Source organism: Lithobates pipiens, unplaced genomic scaffold, assembly GCF_037356315.1.
Source record: "Lithobates pipiens isolate NorthernLeopardFrog02 unplaced genomic scaffold, aLitPip1_a1.2 Scaffold_19, whole genome shotgun sequence".
Lineage (NCBI taxonomy): Eukaryota > Metazoa > Chordata > Amphibia > Anura > Ranidae > Lithobates > Lithobates pipiens.
In genome coordinates, this window is record NW_027507764.1 from 102,581,230 (window position 1) to 102,605,288 (window position 24,059).

The 24,059-nt window shown below is 42.5% G+C and overlaps 1 protein-coding gene across 3 annotated transcripts in view; it reads right to left on the reverse strand.

The window, feature by feature from the left end:
- Window positions 1-24,059, reverse strand: part of WDR37 (WD repeat domain 37) — a 284,920-nt gene that overhangs the window by 53,864 nt on the left and 206,997 nt on the right. For all 3 annotated transcript variants that reach the window (XM_077491119.1, XM_077491118.1, XM_077491120.1), the window contains one exon: window positions 18,162-18,303. In XM_077491119.1, the coding sequence (XP_077347245.1) occupies window positions 18,162-18,303 (142 nt within the window). The remainder of the gene's footprint in view (window positions 1-18,161; window positions 18,304-24,059) is intronic.

Sequence of the window (24,059 nt, forward strand, 5' to 3'; positions counted from 1 at the left end):
GAACTGAGCCACTCCACTTAACTTTTCCCGCCGCAGGGTTTTCTGTGGTAAACCAACAGACCCAATTTTCACCCTTCACGGTGGGTTCCGTTAACCTTCAGGAGCAGGGGATCCTAGAGGAAACCCACAATCTTGGACCTGCAACAGCACCCTGCCATTAAAAACGTTATGGCCTCACTACCAAAAAGTAATGGATCCTAGGGTCCAGCTCTCTAAAAAGAAGCATTTGCAGGCAAAATCTCGTTACATCGTATACGAGGCCAGGGTACCATTCAATTTGGCCCAAAAAAGGACACTTTGAATGGATCCGGTCAGCATGGTTAGCCCCAGCAAAGATTGCACCAGTGGGGCTCAGCACAGCACATCTTTACTCGTGACCAACACAGACACTGACGAAAAAACTGAGGTACTTCCACCAGTGGGAGGGGTTATATAGGGAGTGCAATTTTTAATTTAGGGCGTGCCAGTGTCCATCACCTGAAGGTGGCCTATAACCCACATAGTAACTACTATGGATCTGTGTCCCCTGATGTATGAAAAGAAATGCACCCCCCCCCCCCTTACAGTGGTGGTCAGAATGCCACCCTTAAAGACAGCTAAAAATATTATTGATGTCTGGCAGCTGGCTCTGTCAAGGCCCTAGAACTATGCAGGCACCATCAAATAAGTTGACAATCAGCCACAGCGCAAGCGGCTAGAAAACTCTGGCAGAACCCTAGGGCTGAGAATGGCTGATCTGGATTAATAGCAGTAACAATTCTCTAGACTGCAGTTCTAGGTGACCTCTTCTTTACCTTGTAAGAACCAGTTATATTAAAGTACAGCACACGTTCTTTTCCTCATAGGGAGGTACAGTAGTTATGCGAATGACAAAAAGTTTAAATGAATAAAACGCTTGAACCAAGTGACAGGAGCTAATTAGTAACTTCACATCAAAGGACAAATCTCATCAAAACACACGCTCAAAAAACCATCCATAAAATGGAACAGGGGTATATCTGAACTCTGAGGACCAGAAGATATTGATTGGACTAATAAAGCAAAATTTGAATGAAAGATCTATGGTAATGAGGCAATTACTGGCACCTCTGATTCAATGGAAAGCTGTTCAGACATGACTTCTGAATAGCTGTCAACATTTTAAAAAAAAAATTCAGTGACGAACTGCATCATATGGAACGTTTTCTACTACTGAAGCTTGCGTTAAGTTAAATAAGGAGTCTGCTCCATGGGAAAAACAGGATATTTCCCACAAATGAAGAGCTGTTCAAAACTGGGAAAACCACTAAAAGGTTAGATAAATGCCGGGCAGCCTGTAAAGTGCTGTCTATATACCCAATCAACTACATCATTCTAGTGCACAGAACAACAGTGCATCACACTTCTTTGTTCAGGCTGGAAAAGCTTTGAGGTGATGAAGGTTGCCATGCAGATATTTACATCTTGCATTTGTCCAGCTTTGCATGAGATATGAGTAATATTGTGAAAACTTGAGGTATTTAGAAGGAAAGTATAGTATAGTATAGTATAGTATAGTATAAAGGAGCACCTATCAAGGTTTTTTTTTTTCTTAAAATGACTGCTGCAAGTACATTATAAAGTACAAACTCCTCCAGACACCTGCAGCAACCTCCAAAATTCTGAAACAGGATGTTCCGAAAAGGCAATCCTTCAACACCTCCAAATAACATTGTAGTTTGCCAATACCTCACACCTGCCAAACACTAGTTATGGTGACCTGGGCATCACAAAGGGAATCCCTTAATTTGTTAATCTGTTTGGGACAGAAGTGAAGGTAAATTTCCGAAACAGGACACACAGATGGCAAAAAAAATAAATAAAAAAAAATTAGACGGGCTTTATAACCCTCCCTTTCTCTATCCAAAATTAAAAAAATAAGTTTTACTTTAACATCAAGGTTTTGGAGGTTCCTGCAGATACCTTACCTCAAATTCAGTAATTTCCTAGAACAGTAACTTTTGAAGTGACTTTCACATTTTTTAAAATAGATTTTATTTATAAAGTTTTTCAGATTTTTCAACAAAGCGGACAAATACACACAGTAAAACCAAACACAAAACCAACACATTTGGTGCAGGGGATGGTTCGGGTAAAGCACAGAAACCGTTCCAGAATCAGGCAATTCAAAGCAAGCATCAGAGTCTAAATTTGTGGTCTCCAAACTGCGGCCCTTTGTTTGCTTTTTCTGGCCCTTTCGACACGGTTTCTCCCACTGATACAAGGCATGATTTATTCCACCAACACTGATGAGGCACCATACCTTCCACTGACACCAACAGTGGGGTGTAATATCCCCCACCGACGCCAACAATGAAGCATTGTTTCTTTCCTGTGCCAAAAACAATGGGGTACAAGTCCTCCCACTGACCCCAACAATGGGGCCCTATTCCACCTCCTACTGACCACAGGTGTTATGCATCTTTTTTTACTCCCACAGTTGCCGAAGCATTTTCTAATCCCACTGGCCACAGTCCATCCCCCCTAAAGTCTGACAGATAGTAAACTGGCCCTTTGTTTAGAAAGTTTAGAGACCCCGGTCATAATGTAATTGAAGGAACACTGAGAAAAAGGAATGAAGGATTGGGGAGGGCAATGAGATCTATCCATTTCTTTCCTTTCCTGGGAGAACTATAGGAATCCAAAAGAGAAAGGGCAATACTGGACTGAAGAGGAGATGCAACCAGCGGGACCCTACCTAAGAGCGTCTGCGTATGGCCCTTCTCCCCATAGCTGGTTTGCAAGTTTTTCCAAAGAAACAAGCCCATCAAGTTAAAACATTCATACTTCTACAAAAGGAGGGGTATTTGAGACCCACTGGGGGACGACCATCTTGTGTGCTGCAAAAAAGTGCTCTCAACAGGGCTGTGAAGGTGTACTGTTGGAATCTAATTTGGAGAAATCATATAAACCCATTAGTAGGTCAGGAAGTAAAAGTTAGGCTACATTTACATGGCAGTTTATCTGCAGCCAGGGATGGCCCTTGGCAAGTATCAGTAGGCACTGCTTCCACACAGTGTGCGAACAGCTGCAACGGTCGGTTGCATCTGTAAAATTTGCACTCTGTACAAATCAATGGCTAATGCCTCTGTAGTTCACATGTAGCCACTCAACCTAGCAATTACATGAAAAAAGATCCTCCGGCCAACCCTGAACCCAGTCAGTATGTGTCAAGAGTCAGCATTCTGCAGCGTTTTGGCTACACACAATGTGGCTGCAGTTAATTGGCCAGTTTATATGCAGCCATAGCATACAAACTGGCCAATTAACTGCAGTGCTGCTGCATCCAGAGGCAGTGTAGTAGCTATTAGCAGGACTGGGCGATTACCTTAGCACTGTGGGCACCTTTATCCTCCTCCTTTTATCCTCATCATCTCAAAAATATATCTTGTGCAAGGTTTTCATTTTGCATAAATTCTCAATGGCAGAATCAAATCAAGATTACATATATAATCATTCACCGCCTTTCTCTTTTCAATGGCACTTAAGAAAGATGTCATGAAAGGCACCTTATAAATGATGGACACATCTACCTGTTCGAATGGTAAAAGTGATCAGTGAGAGGCTGACTTTGCTCATCTATGGCAGGCAATTCTATCTCAGACAGCTACACAGATTCCAAAATGTCCCATAAAATAAATGAGTTGTGACAAAAATTCTAATGGAAAAATGAGCGACGCACATTAAAGCGCCAGCAAGTGAAAAGCAGATGGCAAAAACAGGGAATTGTGGGAAAGAGATATCAAATTAAAGTCAGAAAAGAGGAGAAGTAAAAGTACAGGAACAAAAATTAATTACTGAAACAAATGGAATGGCCTTTTAAACTGATCAGGAAAATAGAGCATATAAAATCTTCTGTGACTTTAACATAAAACCATTTTTTTTTGCATATGGAATCTCAGAATTCCATTTTTAAAGAGCACCTGTAAATGTTTATTATTCCCTTTAGAACTAAAGTTTAATACAGCCAACAATAGCCCCCCCCCCCCCCCCCCCCAAAAAACAAAGCTTGCAATCTAATGCCTGTAAAGTAGTCAAATTCATACAGGACTGCACGGCTCTCAGCACAGAGACTGCTCTGTCAAAGACAGCTCCTGATTCTCACTAATGAGCAGTAAGTAGCTGGCAGGACCAGCTCCCAAACCTGTGACCACTATGACAACCACTCACAGTGGTCACAAGATCGCCAATCCTTCCTGCCCCTTCGCATTGAGAAGTTTTTAAATGGTCCCCAGGGTGGGCGGGAGGAAGATTAAGGAACACCTTGAATATTCAATTTGGGCAGAGCAGCCAATAATCACCCAATGAGACTTTTGGGGATCCAGCAGTGAAAGATTCCCCATTACTGCAGCCTTCGTTCTCCATATACATTATTCTGTCTCCTGCTCAGTTAATACATTCTAGATGGCAAAATGCAGAGAATGAAGTTATAGAAGTGATGATTTCATAAAAAATAAAAATAAAAAAAAAGCTGGAGATTAGAACCGGCTAATACTACATGCTGGGAGAAGAGTGGGGGGTGTGGAGGAGTACTCACAGGTTTAACAAAGTTATTTGAGTGACCATTGTAAAGTATCAATCCCATCTCTGTCTCCACTATGTAATCTCATAACCCGATTGATCAAAATACGATCACATTAATGTACTGTAGTATCTCAGTGCTGCTGATCGATGCAAAATGACCAAAAATGTCCTGCCATGTCTTGGCTATTGGCCCAGTTTGATCGAATCAAATCCAAATTCAGTCTAATTTGATTGTAAGGGAAGTTATGGCTATACAATAGTTTGCACATTTGTACTGGATAATAAAATCAAAAGTATGTCTGACCACCATTGAGCCGACCATATACTACACAATCTGATTGTACAATCTAGTTTAGAATTACAATGCAGTGCAAAGGTCTGTCTGATTTGCTACATATTAAATAGGTTGCTTAGGCTTGTATTCATATTGCTTAGTAAATCTAAAGCAGATTGTACTGAGATTGTGTATGGCTTAATGGAGTCACAGATAGCAGTGCACACATTGCTAGACTTCTAACCTCTCTCTAACTCTGACCAAAACTAAGAAAAAAGTTTAGGCTGAACATAAACTTTAATTGAAACCAGTTGCAGGGAAGACATATACGTTAATGCCTGTACGCACTCTGAAGTCCCTACATGGCAAAAAGTCATTACAATAGTTACAGTTTGGCTTAGCAAAGCTAAACCAGGTAGGTGACCGTTTCTAGAGTCACATATGGTACCTCTGATTGTTCATCTAACTAGGTGTCCAGATTTCTCTATGTTGTGTCCTACAGTGCCAACTTATTGATTTATTACAGGTATTATACAGCACTGCCAATTTACGCAATGCTTTACATACATATTGTACATTCACATCAGCCCTGCCCTCAAGAAGCTTACAATCTAAGTTCCCTCATTTACATTCATACACACTTCTGTTTAGATGGGGAAGGCGGGAAGTCGTGTGAAGAATGCTTACTAAGCCTTCTGTATAAAGCATCCTTCAAGGATGAGGCACAATCTGGGGTGCAACTTTCTATGCTCTCTCACTCATTTTGTATCCAAGGTAAGGAGCAAAAAAAAAAAAAAAAAGACTTTTTAAAGTGGTTGTGAAGTATTTTTAATTAAAATATTAAACGTGCTATATTTACCTGCTCTGTGCAATAGTATTGCACACAGCGGTCCCAAACCTCCTCTTCTGTGATCCCACACTGGCACTTCTGGCTCCTCCTCTTTTCCATGTGCCACCACAGGAAGCCACTTCCCATGGAGGTGCACATATGGGCTCTCTCCCAAGCCAGGCTGTGTCCATCCATAGACACACACAGTGCAGCTCAGCCCCGCCCCACCTCCATTCTCTGCTCATAGGATTGGATTGACAGCAGCCAGAGCCAATGGTTCCCGCTGTTGTCTCTTCGTCCTGTGAATGCAGGGAGAGAGGAGAGAGCCTCTAGAGAAGGGCACAACGCTTCAAGTGAGAAATCAAGTACAGTGCCTTGAAAAAGTATTCACACCCCTTGAAGCTTTCCACATTTTGTCATGTTACAACTAAAAATGTAAATGTATTTTATTGGGATTTTATGTGATAGCCCAACACAAAGTGACACATAATTGTGAAGTGGAAGGAAAATTCTAAATGGTTTTAATTTTTTTTTTTACAAATAAATATGTGAAAAGTGTGGTGTGCATTTCTATTCAGCCCCCCCCCCGAAGTCAATAGTTTGTAGAAACACTATTCGCTGAAATTACAGCTGCAAGTCTCTGCAAGTCTTGGGGATGTCTCTACCAGCTTTGCACATCTAGAGAGAGGAGCAATTTTCAAGTCTTGCCACAGATTCTCAATTGGATTTAGGTCTTGACTTTGACTGGGCCCATTCTAACACATGAATATGCTTTGATCTAAACCAGGGGCAGGCAACCTTTGCACTCCAGCTGTGCTGAAACTCTAAATCACATCCTGCCTCTGCCTTTAGAAGTCATGCTTGTGATTGTCAGGGTCTTGCAATGTCTCATGGGACTTGTAGTTTCACCACAGCTGGAGGGCCGAGGTTGCCTATCCCTGATATTCTTAACATTCCATTGTAGCTCTGGCTATATGTTTAGGGTCGTTGTCCTGCTGGAAGGTGAACCTCTTTTGCAGACAGGTTTTCTTCTACGATCGCCCTGTATTTGGCTCCATCCATCTTGCCATCAACTCCGACCAGCTTCCCTGCTGAAGAAAAGCATCCCTACAACATGTGCTGCCACCATCATGTTTCACGGTGGGGATGGTAATCAGGGTGATGTGCAGTATTAGTTTTCGGCCACACCTTCTTCCACGTTTGCTGTGTTCCCCACATGGCTTCTCGCAAACTGCAAACGGGACTTCTTATGGCTTTCTTTCAACAAGGGTTTTCTTCTTGCTACTCTTCCATAAAAGGTTACATTTGTGGAGTGCACAATAGTTGTCCTGTGGACAGATTCTCGCACCTGAGCTGTGGATCTCTGCAGCTCCTCTAGAGTTACAGCCTCTGAGTTGCAACCTCATGGCTGCTTCTCTGATGAATGCTCTCCTTGCCGGCCTGTCAGTTTAGGTGGATGGCCATGTCTTGGTAGGTTTGCAGTTGGGCCATGCTCTTTCCATTTATGGATGATGGATTGAACAGTGCTCTGTGGGATGTTCAAAGCTTGGGATATTTTTTTAAAACCTAACCCTGCTTTAAATTTCTCCACAGCGTTATCCCTAACCTGTCTGGTGTGTTCCTTGGCCTTCACGATGCTGTTTGTTCACTAAGGTTTTCTAACAAACTTCTGAGGGCTTCACAGAACAGCTGCATTTATACGGAGATGAAATTACACACAGGTGGACTCGATTTACTAAGTAGGTGACTTCTGATAGCAAAAAAAGCACCACTACCCCCATATATAACTGCCCATCGCAGTAAGCAGCATTGCAGGGCGACATAAGATATAAACAGGGCCAAGGATAAACCCAAGGAAAAAACCAAGCTTACTTACCGACCAGCTCAAAGACAACCAAATAAACCTAACAGTATGCGTTAAAAGCAGGGGTTCAGTCTGCACGCATTTGCAAATGCATGCGTAAGCCACAGAGCCTCGCCACGGCACCCTGGTATCTGTGGTTCCCAACACTAATTTAATAGTGTCTCTACAGTGGAAGCACATGCATTCTGATGGATAGATGGAAGGTAGGTAGACTGAAGGGGAGCCCACCCCTTCTTAAAGGTACAGGAGCACACTTAGCACCCAGCAATGGCTGTGAAGGTGTCAGTGTGTTGCTTGACCAATATACAGTGATACACTTCTGATAGTAATTGGTTCCACTGGATTTTAGTTAGGGGTATCAGAGTAAAGGGGGCTGAAAACAAATGCATGCCACACTTTTCAGATATTTGTAAACATTTTTGAAAACCATTTATCATTTTCCTGCCACTTCACAATTATGTGCCAGTTTTTGCTGGTGTATCACATAAAATCCCAATAAAAAATACATTTACGTTTTTGGTTTTAAAGTGACAAAATGTGGAAAATTTCAAGGGGTGTGAATACTTTTTCAAGGCACCAATTGTAAGGGAGGATGAGGGGGCAATACAAATCCTGGGACATTTCTTTATCTTAATGTAGGGCATGCATTAAAAGTGTTACTAAACCCCGTAATATGAAAATAGTCAATACGAAACCCCGGCCCCAGCAGTGCCCACAGCTTAAAAAAGAAAAAACTCTTCCTTTTACATTAACATGCTACCACTATATACCTTTTTGGCTGATCTGTATACCACGGTCACGTGATAAACTGCAGGGTTTTCCCAAGTGCTGAGTGTTCAGGCAGGAGGAAATTTCCACTACAGCCTGTTTCCTCATGATGTTATGGGAGGAGGATCAATCAAGATGTGATATCCCACCCACTGTTCTTTTTTAGTTACTGGGCATGGAGGAAGAGGGAGGGACTGGGCCATTATTTAGGACCTGTTTACACGCCCACATGTGTGATGTAAATACCATGCGACTTGAAAAGCTCAGCTCAACAAGGAAATATTCTATTCAGCAATAGAGACCAAACAGAGCATGTGCAGGGGGACCACTCTGACTGTATTATCTGGCCCTGCCCAGAGAGAACCTGCAGGAGGGGGAGGATCTGTGCACATAGGATCAACAAGCTTTTTTTAAACAATGCAGCGGATTAACCCCTTAAAGCGGTTGTATACCCAGGAAAAAAAAAAAACTTAAAGGCAAAGGCATAATGAGCTAGTATGCACCCACATACTAGCCCAGTATGAAATAGTTACCTTAGACTAAAGCCAACACACAGTCTACTGGTCACCATCAAGGGAGCTGACATTTAGCCTCTACGGGAGCCCTCCTTTCCGCCACGATACACCGGACCTTCACTGCGCATGCGCCGCTCACGTCAGTGGCTGCATGCAAGGTGAATATCTCCTAAACCGTACAGGTTTAGGAGATATTCATTTTACCGACAGGTAAGCCTTATTATATGCTTACCTGTAGGTAAATATGTGCCAAAGGGGTATACAACCGCTTTAAGTTCCACAGTGAGTATAACAAGCATGCTATTCTGCATATACAGATTTTACTGTTGTGGGTTTAGTAACACTTTAAGGTAAAAAAAAAAAAAAAAAAAAATGTCCTGGCTTTAGAATCACTTTAACATTTGTGTTTTAGTGCTGGAAACCTCTCAAGTGTAAACTAGCCACACAAGAGATTCCTAAACCACATGGAAGGAGGAATCTCCACAGATAGCCTTAATAGTGACTGCATCAGATATTGCACTGAAATAAAAAAAAAAAAAAAAAATTTAAATTCACGTCTGACAGGGTGCAGTCACTGAGCCACTCCAGGTTAATTCAACTGCCAAAGGCACCAATTAAAAAAAATGACAGTATTCAGAATCACTGTTTTTGGCAATCTGAATACTTTTAAGTGCAAAAGGGGGATTTGGGGTCTTTTAGACCCCCGATTTCTCCATAAAAAGTACCTGTCACCACCTATTACTGTCATCACAAGGGAGGTTTACATTCCTTGTGACAGCAATAAAAGTAATCAGAATTATTTTTTTTTTTAAAGTGACAAAGTCAAATAATAAAATAAAGTTTGCGCAGCAAAAAGTCTCGCTTGCATATGTAAAACGCAGTTCAATTCACACGTGAGGTATCGCCGCGATCATTAGAGAAAGAGCAATAATTCTAACAAAAGCCACCCCCTGCAACGTTAAACTGGTAACAGTTAAATTTTTTCTTTAAAGCTTCGCTTATGGAGATTTTTGGGTACCGTAGTTTGTCGACATTCCACGAGTGCAACGATCACCATTTTATTGCAACGATCACCATTTTATTCTCCAGGGTCTCTGCTAAAAAAATATATGTTTGGGAGTTCCAAGTAATTTTTTAGCAAAAAAAATATGGATTTTTAACTTGTAAACACCATGTCCGCAACAGGGAGAAAAAACTTTCATCTGGGAAAGTCAAATTAATCATTACTTTCTGATTAATGTTACAATAATTACAACTCTAAAAAGGTACCCTTACGAAAAATACACACCATTTTCCTCTCCATCTCCCATCCCTTATTTTTTCAAAAACCCTGGATAGGTTTACATTGCACAATAGGAACTTACAGGAAATCTTTCCACACTGAAGACCAATTCTACAGTTGTCACCAAAACAGCAGGTAAGCACTATCTCCCAATAAGGACACGTACACCTTGCACAATTGGTCAAGGCTGGAATTCGCCTCTTTCTATGTAAAAGATTAACTTCCATCTCCACTGGGGTCTCCTGGGCATGAAATAGAAGAAAAGGTGGCACGGACAATGACAATAGCCTGAAACATACCCTAAGCTTTCCCATGCTGTCCAAAATGTTTTAAAGGTTTTAGCTAGAGTTCTAGCTTAAGGCATGTCATACTCGGCAATGCCAATGTAGACTCGGACAAATGTAGTATTAAGGTTGAAAGACTGACGAAAAAACAAACTTTTTAAAAGAAACAAACAGCCTTGTAAATTCCAAGAAAACAAAGCCTAGTAAATGTCTACCAGGTGGATTTACAGAGTATGAAACGACAGGCAGAAGATTTGTCTGGCAGCAGTAATTTGTACTGGTAATAAAAGACACAAGATAAATTCCTTAACCTTTGACATAAAACCCCCTGTGCCTTCCTAAAACCACTGGAGCCTTCCAGCACCATGATCCTCCGTAAACCCACAACCCAGTTTGCTTTCATTAATAGGTGCAAACAAGGTAAGCCTATCCAAACCTGCCAAACCATATCCGTCTCTCTCCCTAGCTTCCTTTATTCTGAGCATCTCATAAGGCCCAATATGCCGTTGGCTTTCACTGCGGTGTTACAATGCCATCTGCTGGGCAAAGAACTAACAACTGAAGATGTCATTGCAAAGTTATAAATACATCCGCATTATTTTAATGAAACCATTATCGTTTTATTTTATTTATTTATTTTTTTGTTTTATATAAAGACTTGCTGCCTCAGTAAACAATGTGCCAGATCATATATTAATAGGCTAGTTAATGGGCCAACGCAGGACAGATTGAAGCCTTGTTAAAATGTGTGCATGTCTTTGCAGAGCCCTGGCACCCGAGCCTTATCGCACAGCTCCAGGCGCTCTTAAGAAAAGCTCTTTATTAAGATATAGTAGCAATGAAATTATAAAAAAGGCAAGGCGAGCATTTGCACAGTCCATGGAAGTCATATTTCAGCTGCAAATCTTCATTCAGATAGGCCACTCTAACTCAAAAGTATTACTTAGAAGCGAGTAATAAGCTTATGGATTTATAAATTGGAATCTCTACAGGACAGTTTTAAATCCAAATTTATTACAAAGAGAACTAAAGTGCATAGGTGGGTCTTAGGAAATGGCTTTTGTACATGAAAATGTATATGGAAATTGTGAAAACTGGGCTAAATTTGTAAGGTAATCTTCAAACTCTTGGCATCAAAAGCAGACAGAAATTATAAGCAATCAGCAGCGCAAACTCCCAAGAATGGAAGGACGGCACAGCGGGGAGTGGAGCTTCAATATACAGTATCTTTCTTATTGTTTTTTCGTTTGTTTTTTTCAGTTGTGATGCTTACATTTAATCTGTATTGCACATTTATTATAGTTCCTTTTATTTGCCCAAAACATGTGTGAGAGATTCAGCATGGATGATTTACATCTATTAATGCATTCTTGAAAGGATTTTAAGGATAGGTACAACTAGGATATATTTTAGTTAAACAGAGAAAGTCCAAACATTAAGCACACCCAGATGGCCACAAATTGCCATGCAAAACCAGGCAGCCATGGGCATCATCCGTGCCTAACAACCAGCCAGGGGCAAACCCTTAGGCCGATTAAGCACAGCACACCAAAGATACAGCATGGTTCGCTTTCAAAAAATGCACCGAAAACACAGGACACAACAGAAAGTCTATGTAAAAATGCACGTAACCTGCATGAAAACCACAGGTACATGCTGCTGTGGCCAAACCACAATGTAATAGTGTGAAAGCGACCTTGACCCTCCTGCACCTTGTATCCACAGGGTAAGGGAAGGTGGGGCTAGAGAAGACTGGACAGCATAATGAACCCTATGCCATCTCCTAATCACAGTGTACAGCAGATGGTACATGTGCCAATCAGATTAGTGTATCTGCCTGGTGTAATAAAAAATAAATAAAAATACAGAGCATGCCGCCTGCCAGCCTTATCTAAATTGTCATTTGATAAATCAGGTGTTTTCCTGTGCTTAACCATTGCACACAGCAGTTTAAAACCACAAAAATTATTATAACCACACTTTGGGCCGGTGTGTCATTTCAGCACTGCTTCACTCCCTATAAAAAATATATAGAAATTCAAAAGAAGCTGATGATCAACTGTATGACATTTGTCTCAAACTGGTTACAAAACATGCAACAGAATGATGAGCTCATGTCTGTCACTCTGTTCTTCCATCCTATCAGCAGGTCTCTTGCTAGCACATTAACTGAGTGGCTCTTCGTGCTGCTTCTCCCTCTCCCATTCTGAGCTCTGGAGTACAGGAGATTCCAATAGGCTGGTACCAAGTCAAATCCAAGTGCTTTACACAAACTGAACTCACACAGTACACCAAAGATCCTATATGCAGGACTTCTTATGCGCGTTCAGAAAATGCGGCAGCACTGCTCGAGTAACAAAAATCTGGCAGGGTGGTTGTACAGAAGTCGATTTGTAGATCAACTTCCGTACAACCACCCTGCCCATACATGGATTGAAATTTGGCCAGTCCCTGCTGAACCAGACAAAATTTAAGTAAAATGTACTATATAGCTGGCTTAACCCAGCAGGTTGTTAGAACCATGATTGGCAGTTGTAGTAATAACATGATTAGAAACCAACCAGCATGATCCCTAATCATTGTGGGAGACCACTGCTGCTAGTGACTGAGCAGTCTTGTAGCTCGGAGCCCACATTGCTGCTGGCTCCAAGTTCTACCAGAAAACTTAGAGAACATTCCTGTAGTACCGAATACCACGCTGAGGAATATAAAATGTACAATTTGCAGGAGAAGCAGTTTATGGTCATAGGCAGCCCTGAAAGTGTAGTCTACTTACCTCAGGTGTAAATAGAACGTTTATAGCTTTTATGCTCTTAAAACTGCAGAGTGCATGCATGGTTGTACACTGCTTTATTTTCTGCAACTGTCTGCTGAGGCCTGCAATGTGTAGCAACAAATTAGAACCCTTATTTAAAAAGTAAATATTTTAGCTATAGGGGACACTAAAGGATTGAACCACCTAGAGACGTCATATCTCAAGCATTTCAGCAATAAAGTGGGTTGAACGAAAAAAAAAACAAAAAAAAAAAACACAAGATTCTCCCATCCACACAAGCAAAATGGATATAGGAATTCCCCCCCACCAGGACATTACATATGACAGCAGGCCTTGCCTCTGTCAGAATACACAGAATAGCAGCAGTCACTGACTGACAAACGTTAACAGAAGTGGCTCAACAAGGCTCACAGGATCTTCAAAAACTGAAGATGTCTAAACACTTACATGGTAAAACTTAAACATGTGAACAGAAGACCAGATGACAGAAATAGATGCCTGTGAAGCACCAACTGCCCTAGTGGAGTTTGCTTTGACAGGGAAAGGTGGAGCATTGTCCTCAGGTCTGTAGGCTTGAATTAGATGACAAATACACCGCGTGATAGTGGCACAAGCAGGTTGTCCTCTACAGGGACTCTCAAGACAAAAAAAGCCAGCCTAAGACTTCATGTACACATGGCCTATTATGACTGCTGGCCAGGGAAAATGCAAAACACATTTTGTCGCCGGTGGTCTAAACCTTCCAATCCTGAACGCAATTCTTCCACGTTCAGGAGAGGGAGGTTGAACCTCCCCCTAACCACAGCAGCTCAAACAATCCAAAAAGCCTGTGTATACATGGACACAAGCTTTTATGGAGTTATATTTGGGAGCTTTGACAAAAAAATAAATAAAAAATAAATGCCAAAAGCTCCTAAACTCAAGTTTGGTAGCTGTAGTGTACATGAAGCCTAAAAGAAGTTGTAGTCTGAGAGAGACACTTGAACAGTACATACCACACCCAGACTAGTGAAGGCAAATCTCCTTGGGATGTCATGGAGCAGGACATGCTCAAAGAAGGCAACCTTGTAAGTGAAAGTAGACCAGGGAATATACCAGAGGGCGGTTTCTGAACACGAAAGCAAATTGAGACCCCAGCGGGTCACTGGGGAATTAACAGAGAGGAACCACAACGCACAAAGGCTTTCACTAAGGAGCGAAACGCAAGCGGTCCTTGAAAAAGAATCACAAGAGTAGAAAAAAATTTGTCGCAATTTTCTTCCCCCAGATCAGAGAGAAAAGACATTATTTTTCCTAAGGAAACTAGCTAAAAAAGAAAATACCCTAATGTATTTGGGAGTAAGAAGAGTTATACTAGGCTGTCATTGTTTGCCTGTGACCAATCTCATAAGTAGCTGCATAACCCAATGCACATAGATACATATAATATAGCACTAAAATTATCTCAAACTAACTCTGTGCTAAAAATCCCCAAAGTGTATAGACATTAGGTGAAATTCCCATAGAAGTAAAACCCTCTCTCCATAACAAGTCAGTTCAACGTACAGTTTTTAAAATACAACTAGAACTTTTTTTTTTTTTTTTCCCTAAGCTTTTGACAGAGTGGAGAGGGATTAAAACACCTGTCAGTTTTTATTGCCGTCGGTGGCCCCGTTACGGAGATTCAGCCTCTCCATTTGTCCGGTTTACCATTATCATTGTAAGTAAGTAAAAGAAAATCCCACATTTTGGGTTGTGCACAGAAAATAGAGGGGAAATCTTCCAATTGGCACACGAGTTCTGATGACCTGGAGGTCCCCAGGAATTCCCTTAATTTGCAGGGATTTCCTCTCACTTCCTGTTCTGGCTATGGGACAGGAAGTGAAGGGAAATCTCCCCAAATGGACATAGATGGCAAAAAAATGATGAGCGTTATGACCAATCCTTACACTATCAAAAATGAAAAAAAGTTTTGCCTATAGTTCTACTTTAAGCATATCAATTTGAAATATAGGTATTTTGGCCCTTGAAGAAACATTTCTGCCAAACAGCTAAATATGTGAACTGTGTTGAAAAAAATAAATAAAAAAAACCTGTCATTCCTTTCTGTACCTCTTGTGATAATCTCCCCATGCCCCCAATGCATAGCCAGAACAGTAACCGTACTATCCACTGTTTTAGTCTTCAGTGTCACCCATCAGGTCAATGGATCAAAAACAGCCCAATCATGCTTTGTTCGTCTCTTTTGTTAATCTACAACCTGTCTGAATATTCCCACTCCAGCTCCAAGTGCCTAAAAACATGCTTTACTGGTAGCCAATGCAACAAAGGTTAAAGTGCATTCCCTTTAACTCTATCTAATATCTGCTGTGCAGAGAGATGACACCACAGATATGGACATTAATGTTAAATAAACAGCGATATTCCATTATGGTCACCAGTTACAATATTTGTACCCATTTACTACAACTAGGTAAGAGTGGTTGGGATATTTTTTGCTCCCCCTCTTCCTTTTAGGTTTTATATTTTTGTTTCTTATGATATCATTTTTGGTATTTTTTCTAGACATTCCCAAAACCCTGCATCTGCTCCTGATGAGTGGTATAATGACCACAAAACACGTAGAGATTTCCTATGATGTGACGTCACAATTTCCCATGTTTTACTATCTTAACTGATCACCATCACAATACTATTATGAACCAATTTATCATTGTTTATATATTTATATGATACTATCACAATCTGGTTTACATACCCTAGGTCAGGCATGTCCAAAGTCCGGCCCGCGGGCCAATCACGGCCCGCGGCACGGTTTTGAACGGCCCGCCTGGTTATTTGGACATACATATCTTTTGTAGCCCCCGAGATCTCCCAGCACCAGGGCCACAAAAGATGTATATGCTTCGAAAGGGACAGGGAGGAGGCGGGAGCGAGCACCGTAGACAGGAGAATTTCCTGTTTACGGGCGGCCTCTGTTATAGGAAGTCCCGTCTCCGGCACTGCAATTGGACGACTGTTCTGTCCATCAAAGGAGGCGGGACTTTCTATTAAAGAGGCCACCGGGGTAAACAGGAGATTCTCCTTTGGTGCTTGTCAGTGCATTCCTGACAATGGTGCTGCGTTCCTGGCAATGGTGCTGCGTTCCTGGCAATGATGATTCATTCCTGGCTATGATGGTGCATTCCTGGCTATGGTGGGGGCATTCCTGGCTATGGTGGGGGCATTCCTGGCTATGGTGGGGGCATTCCTGGCTATGGTGGGGGCATTCCTGGCTATGGTGGGGGCATTCCTGGCTATGGTGGGGGCATTCCTGGCTATGGTGGGGGCATTCCTGGCTATGGTGGGGGCATTCCTGGCTATGGTGGGGGCATTCCTGGCTATGGTGGGTGTATTCCTGGCTATGGTGGGGGCATTCCTGGCTATGGGGATGCATTCCTTGCTATGGTAGGGGCATTCCTGGCTATAGTGAGTGCATTCCTAGCAATGGTGGGGGCATTCCTGGCTATGGTGGGGGCATTCCTGGCTATGGTGGGGGCATTCCTGGCTATGGTGGGGGCATTCCTGGCTATGGTGGGGGCATTCCTGGCTATGGTGGGGGCATTCCTGGCTATGGTGGGGGCATTCCTGGCTATGGTGGGGGCATTCCTGGCTATGGTGGGGGCATTCCTGGCTATGGTGGGGGCATTCCTGGCTATGGTAGGGGCATTCCTGGCTATGGTAGGGGCATTCCTGGCTATGGTAGGGGCATTCCTGGCTATGGTAGGGGCATTCCTGGCTATGGTGGGGGCATTCCTGGCTATGGTGGGGGCATTCCTTGCTATGGTGGGGGCATTCCTGGCTGTGTTGAGTGCGTTCCTGGCTGTGGTGAGTGCGTTCCTGGCTGTGGTGAGTGCGTTCCTGGCTGTGGTGAGTGCGTTCCTGGCTGTGGTGAGTGCATTCCTGGCTATGGTGAGTGTGTTCCTGGCTATGGTGCTGCGTTCCTGGCAATGATGAGGCTACATTCATGGCAATGGTGGGTCTGCAGATGGGCACTGCTTAGGCTGCATTGATGGGCACTGACTATTATTTTCCTTCACAGTTCTTTATTTAAAATTAATTTTTTTTCCTGAAACTTCTCTCTTAAAGCGAAGGTGCATGTTATACGCCAATTAATATGGTATATGCAAATAATACTCCCAAGCTCATCTCTTTCCCACACACAGCCACAAGGGCAAGGTAATTCTTGTTGGGCAGTGTATTAGTGCTTGAACTAATACACTTAGACCGAATTTTAATGGTTCAAAGAATGCCAAGCAAAATGGTCGGCCCTCACGCATAATCACTTCATCAAATCCGGCCCTCTTTGAAAAAGGTTTGGACACCCCTGCCCTAGGTGCATTATTATGTTTATTGTCTTGAGTTTAAGATGTAATATTTACTGATTTTACATACAAGTTCAATATGTGACCTATTATAGATTAAGCTATTTTATCCATTTATGTTACAATATTATGTATGCCATGTGTACCAAATAATGTTTACATTGATTGGCTCCAATTATGTTATGTAGCAGTGTGCCTCATATAAAGTCTCTTATTCCAAATTATCGGGGATGGAGGTAAATCGTAGCTATTGCCTCATATAAAGTGCCAACCCCATTTCCTCCTTTTCAAATAAACAACATCGTTATACTTTCAAAAGAGTTCATCATCAGAAGTGAGGAGACCATCATTCAACAAAACAGGTCATATGATTTCTATTATGAGACGTTTGTGTCAGATTGGCACAAAAGTTTCTGGTCTGACACCTGCAATTATTATTCTACTGCCATTTTTTTTTAACGCAATATGATGTAGAGAAGAATAAACCTAAAGAATATATTTTTTTTTTTTACATTATTCAGGTCCCGATGGGAGACCAGTATCAAAGCTTGCTACTTGTACCTAGGAAGTTGGGACACAAGTATTACATGTGCTTTGTACCATCAGGAAGTAGATAATGTGCCATGAGTGTATAGTATACCATGAATGCTTAGTTATAATGTAATAACATAAAAAAGCACTTACTCAGTGTGACCCTGGAAAACATTCACAGAATGTATTGAGGGGTCTCGAAAATCCCACAGGCGGAAAGTTGTGTCTCGGGAAGATGTCACCACTAAGCGTTGTGTGGGATGAGTACAGCAATGGGTTAATTCCTGGTCATGACCTTAAAACAGAAAATATCTTATTATGGATCCATTAGTGAAATTCTACCAAACAAAAATATACTTTTGCTAAATCTGCTTAAATTTAGTAATCCATAGAAGACAAACAATCCAAATCATTTCATTGTAAATAGTATATAAAGTCTGAATTTCAAAATCACTTCCTGTGAGACTTTCAATAACCAGTTTGACTGCAGAGCATTTTATTTTTCACATACCATGTAGAAATCTTAATTTTTGGCAATAAAATTAATTAAACCCCCAGGACATTGTATATTTTTTGAAAGCAGAGGCCATGTAGAATAAAAATGTGACAGTTGCAAATTTTCACATGATATTTGGGAGCTGTTATATATATTTATTTTTTTATTTTTTACTTGATTGCAATCAAATGGGTTAATAAACCCCTATGTTATAGCACTGGACAGATGACAAGTACTCTTTATGAAGACATTGGGGATCCAATAGACCCCAATGTCTACCCTGCCCTTCACACCATCTAACCAAGCACAGATCGACTTAGTTAGAAGTGTCCTTTGGCTGTGCTTGTGCTGGCCAGGAAAGGGTGCATCTGAAACCAGAAGTGACATCACTTCACTTCTCTCTCCCCCAGCCTGTGGATGTGCTCCTGGGCTCCGGTGAGTGCAGGACAGCCCGGAAACCTATGAAGTTGCCGCATCACTATCACTTTGAAGCCGATCGCCGGCTGAACAAAACCCACTACTGCAGCCATCAGCTTGTGATTAAAGGTTCACTCTTTGGACGTACAAGGAGCTCAATTGGATAACAAATAACAGACACACTTGTGTCAGCAAGCACCTAACCCATGGTGTCAAAAAACATATGAATCAAATATCACTAGAACTCCTGTGGCTTAAGCAATATTGTTACCAACAGAGCATGCAGGAATGGATCTGCCTCCTCCTTACCTTCCACCTACCAAACTATTATCCGTAGAAACCTTCGGCATCTTAATCCTTCTCTTTTTTTCTGCTACAGATTGTCTCTGACAAAATCTCACCCTTGTACTTCCTCCAACTTGGCCACTTCTGTCTACAACTGTTCACTGTCATCCACCCTGGATACCTTACCTTCCCTCACTACACAAATAATCAGGCCCAGATCACTAAAACCCACGTTCTTGAGCGTCTGTGGCCTAAGGCTAAGTCACAGCAAAATTTCAGCCAAAATAAATCTGCCCTCCAAATATACCATTCCTGCCTCCACACTGCCAAACAAATCTACTTTATCACACTCATTAACACCCTCTCACGCAGTCCCTGTCAACTCTTTTCTACCTTTACCACTCTACTTTGTCCTCCATTACTTACACCCACTAACTTACTCACTACCCAGGAGATTGCTAATCACTTCAAAAATAAGATTGAGACAATTTGTCTCGAGATATCCGCTCTACAGATATCCCCCTCACTTTACAATCCTTGTCCTCCTGCACAATCAATACTGCCCTCTTAACCCAGCTACTATAGAGGAAGTCACTAAACTATTTTCTACTGCCCACCTAACCTCCTGGACCCTGTTCCTTCTCAAATACTACAGTCACCATCTGACTGTATTCTACACTGTTTAATTCATATCTTCAACCTCTCACTCTCTACTGGCATCTTCCCCAACCCTCTAAAACAGGGATATGCAATTAGCAGACCTCCAGCTGTTGCAAAACTACAAGTCGCATCATGCCTCTGCTTCTGGGTGTCAAGCTTGTGGATGTCAGAGTCTAGCTATGCCTCATGGGACTTGTAGTAAAGCAACAGCTGGAGGTCCCTTAATTGCATACCCCTGCTCTAAAACATGTGCTAGTCACTACCATACCAAAAAAGGCCTCACTAGACCCCACCAATCTTAACAACCTAAGACCCATCTCTCTTTACTCCCTTTTGCCTCCAAACTCCTTGAACCTTTAGTCTACAACTGACTGAGCGACCACCTCATTGAGAATAACCTTCTTGATCTCGCCCACAGCACTCCACAGAAACTGCCCCCCTAAAACTCACAAATGACTTACTAACAGCCAAAGCCAAAGGTCATTATTCCGTACTCTTAAGCCCTATACACATTTTTAGATTTTCTGCCGATTTTTTCCTTCAGATTTACCAAAACCATATAATGTGGTCAAACCTTAGGAGTTTCAATGTGTATGAAATCAGGCAGGCCCCTGCACAAGGTTTTGGTAAATCTGAAGACAAAAATCAGCAGAAAATCTGATAGTGTGTATGGAGCGTTACTCTTGAACCTTTCCATTGCCTTTGATACAGTTGATCACCCCCTCCTCCTCAAAAAACTCAATTTGCTTGGTCTCCATGGCTGCACTCTCCATTGGTTCGGATCTTACCTATCTCATCGCACCTTCAGTGTCGCTTACAACTCCACTTCCTCCTCTCCAAGGTTCTGTCCATGGACCTCTACTTCTCTCGATCTACACATCCTCTCTGGGTAAGCTGATAGCCTCCCATGGCTTTCACTTCCATTTTCATGCTGATGACACCCAAATCTCTCGGATTCCTTTTGTAGCAAATTGTAATGCAACATCTGCCTTTATTTTGTTAAGCACTGCGCAAACTGTTAGCACTATATAAAACCTGTATAATAATAATGGACACCATCTCCATGTATACTGGCTAAAGCATAAATATCCATCCTCATTGGCTTTTAAGATACCGCCTACCTATTCTAGAGTCCCATCCTTACAAAGCCAAAATTGTTTTGTTCCCTCTCCTCCGTAAAGATCTACTTTTTTCTGCATTTCCTGAAAAATAACAAAATATTAAGTGCTCTTAACCACTTGCCTACTGGGCACTTAAACTCCCCTCAGCTTTCGATGCTCTGAATGACAATTACTTAGTCATGTAACACTTTACCCAAATGATTTTTTTTGTCCTTTTTTCCATATAAATAGAGCTTTCTTTTGGTGGTATTTCATCACCTGTAGGTTTTTTTTTTTTTTTTTGCGTTAACGCATTTTTCTTTGTTTCTGTGATAAAATTTTGCAAATTATTCATTTTTCTTCATAAATTTTGGCCACAATTTATGCTGCTACAGATCTTTGGTAAAAATAACCCAAATTAGTGAATATTATTCAGTCTTTGTTAAAGTTAGACTACACGCTGTGATGCAAATCATAAAAAATGCATCACACCTGATGTACTGGGGACCTATCATTTCTTGCGACCCGAACAAGCCAGGAAAGTACAAATACCCCCCCAAATGACCCCTTTTTTTGAAACTAGACATTCCAAGGCATTTAGTAAGCAGCATGGTGAGGTTTCTGATGTTGTCATTTTTTCCCACAATTTTTTGCACAATTAAGATTTTTTCCCACAAAATTTACATTGTAATAGGTTATTTCTCTCACATGGCATGTGTATACCACAAATGACACCCCAAAATACATTCTGCTACTCCTGAGTATTAGGATACCACATGTGTGACTTTTCCTCAGCCTAACCACATAGAGGCCCAACATGCAGGGAGCACCATCACATGTTCTAGGAGCATAAATTACACTTCTAACTTGTCGACTACCTATTACACTTTTGAAGGCCCTGGAGCACTATGACAATGACACATGACACTGATGACAGATGGCACTGATACGTGGCACTGGGGACAGATGTCACTGATATGTAGCGCTGGGGACAGGTGCCGCTGGGGACAGATGGCACTGATACGTGGCGCTGGGGACAGGTGCCGCTGGGGACAGATGGCACTGATACGTGGCGCTGGGGACAGGTGCCGCTGGGGACAGATGGCACTGATACGTGGCGCTGGGGACAGGTGCCGCTGGGGACAGATGGCACTGATACGTGGGGCTGGGGACAGGTGCCGCTGGGGACAGGTGCCGCTGATGGGTGCCACTGGGGACAGGTGCCGCTGATGGGTGCCACTGGGGACAGGTGCCGCTGATGGGTGCCACTGGGGACAGATGGCACTGTTTGATTTCTTTTTACTCACGCTGCAGCAGGAAGCTCTCCCTCCTCACACGTGGTCTCTGTGTGAGGAGGGAGAGCCGGCGATGAGGGATGATCTCATGTTTACATATGAGATCATCCCTCATTGGAAGCTCCAATCGAATGCTAAATGGCCACTGTGATTAGCTATAGCACGTGCTGTGACCTGATTTAACATGTTGGTTGGGCTTACACATAGATAAAGGTTTTGCTGTCACTGTAATATGACCACATTATCACATTATCAGTGGCGGACACTCATAAGGGGCGCAGCCCCCCTAATCTCCATGCAGGGTGCTGGATGCATGAATTGCAATAGGGTTTTTTTTTTAACCACATTTTAGAGCCTGAGGCTCTAAATTGGCTTCAAAATGGGTGGGCTCGGGGCGCAGAGCACTGCGCCCCTGGCCACCCACTTGTGTGACATTAGCATATTGATATTCGGCTAATTTCTTCCTGCTTCTCCTCCCAGCCAATCAGGAAGCGGGTCCCAAGACCCGATTGGCCCAGGGGTCCTAAGACCCGATTGGCCCAGGGGTCCTAAGACCCGATTGGCCCAGGGGTCCTAAGACCCGATTGGCCCAGGAGGAGAAGCTACCGAAGCCGCAACCTGGATGGGGTAAGTGCAGGGCTTACGTAACGGCAATCAATCCAGTGATAGGGAGGGTGTTGAGTGAGGGGACCAGGTTTGTTTACTGTCCCCCAAAAAAATTGAACACCAGCCGCCACTGCATCGGATTCATAGCTATATGGTTTCTATCAAATCATAATTTCATTCTGTACAATATATGTTGGTTGTCTAAATGTAAAACCTGGTCATTTGGGAATATATATATTTATAAACGTTTTTATGAGGGTGTGTCTGCCGAGCACAGAAAAAAAAAAAAAAAAAAAAAAACTTTGCAGCCCCTTCAGCACACGTTAAGACTCTGATTACTTTTGAAAAAGAAGGTAGCAATTGGAAGCTGCAGCTCTTTCTTACTATCAAAACTATAAAGACATGTATGAGAGCCAGTGACTAATAAGATATATCAGATTGCGCTTACTCTGCAATGAAACTAAAGATCAGACAAAGCTTGCTTAAAGCTGAGCTTCACCCAAAAGGGGAAGTTAAACTTTAAGCACTCATCCCCCACCACATTTGGCATCTAACATTTTTTTGGGTGGGGAACGGGTACCTAGTTTTGACAGGTACCCACTCCCACTTGGATCACCTAGGCCAGGGGTGCCCAACCAGTGGCCCCCGACCTTCTGCTTGAGGATGCCGGGTTGGCAAGCCCAGATCGCGTGTTGCTGACCCACCCATCCCAGAGCATTAGTGTTGAGAATGAAGCCAGCGGTAGAGGAAGCAAACAGCTGTGGAGCAGAGCTGCATAAGCTGATACTTCCTGTACAGGCGGAGTGATACCAAAATTCACTCTGCCTGGGACTGCAGCAGCCAGGGATACCTGACTGGAAGACTGTTATTAAAGGTAAGTTTATTACTAGAATCAAAGTGTATATATGGGCAGATCTGTTCTGCACTGGTTACTGGACTGCTTTTAAACTAATCCGCAGGCACAGCACACCTGTGGGTTACCTGCACTGAGCCACAGACTTCTGTTATTACCTGCAGGTTTAGTGCACTTTCAGAAATGCACCACACCTGCAGTATATAATAGAAGTCTAGGGCAAAGTGCAGCTAACCCGCAAGAAAGCCACAGGTGCACTGCGCTACACCTGCAGGGTGAATAAACGGCAACGCATCAGTGCGAGGGCAGCCTTCAGCCCCTTTCACAAGATCGTTCAAC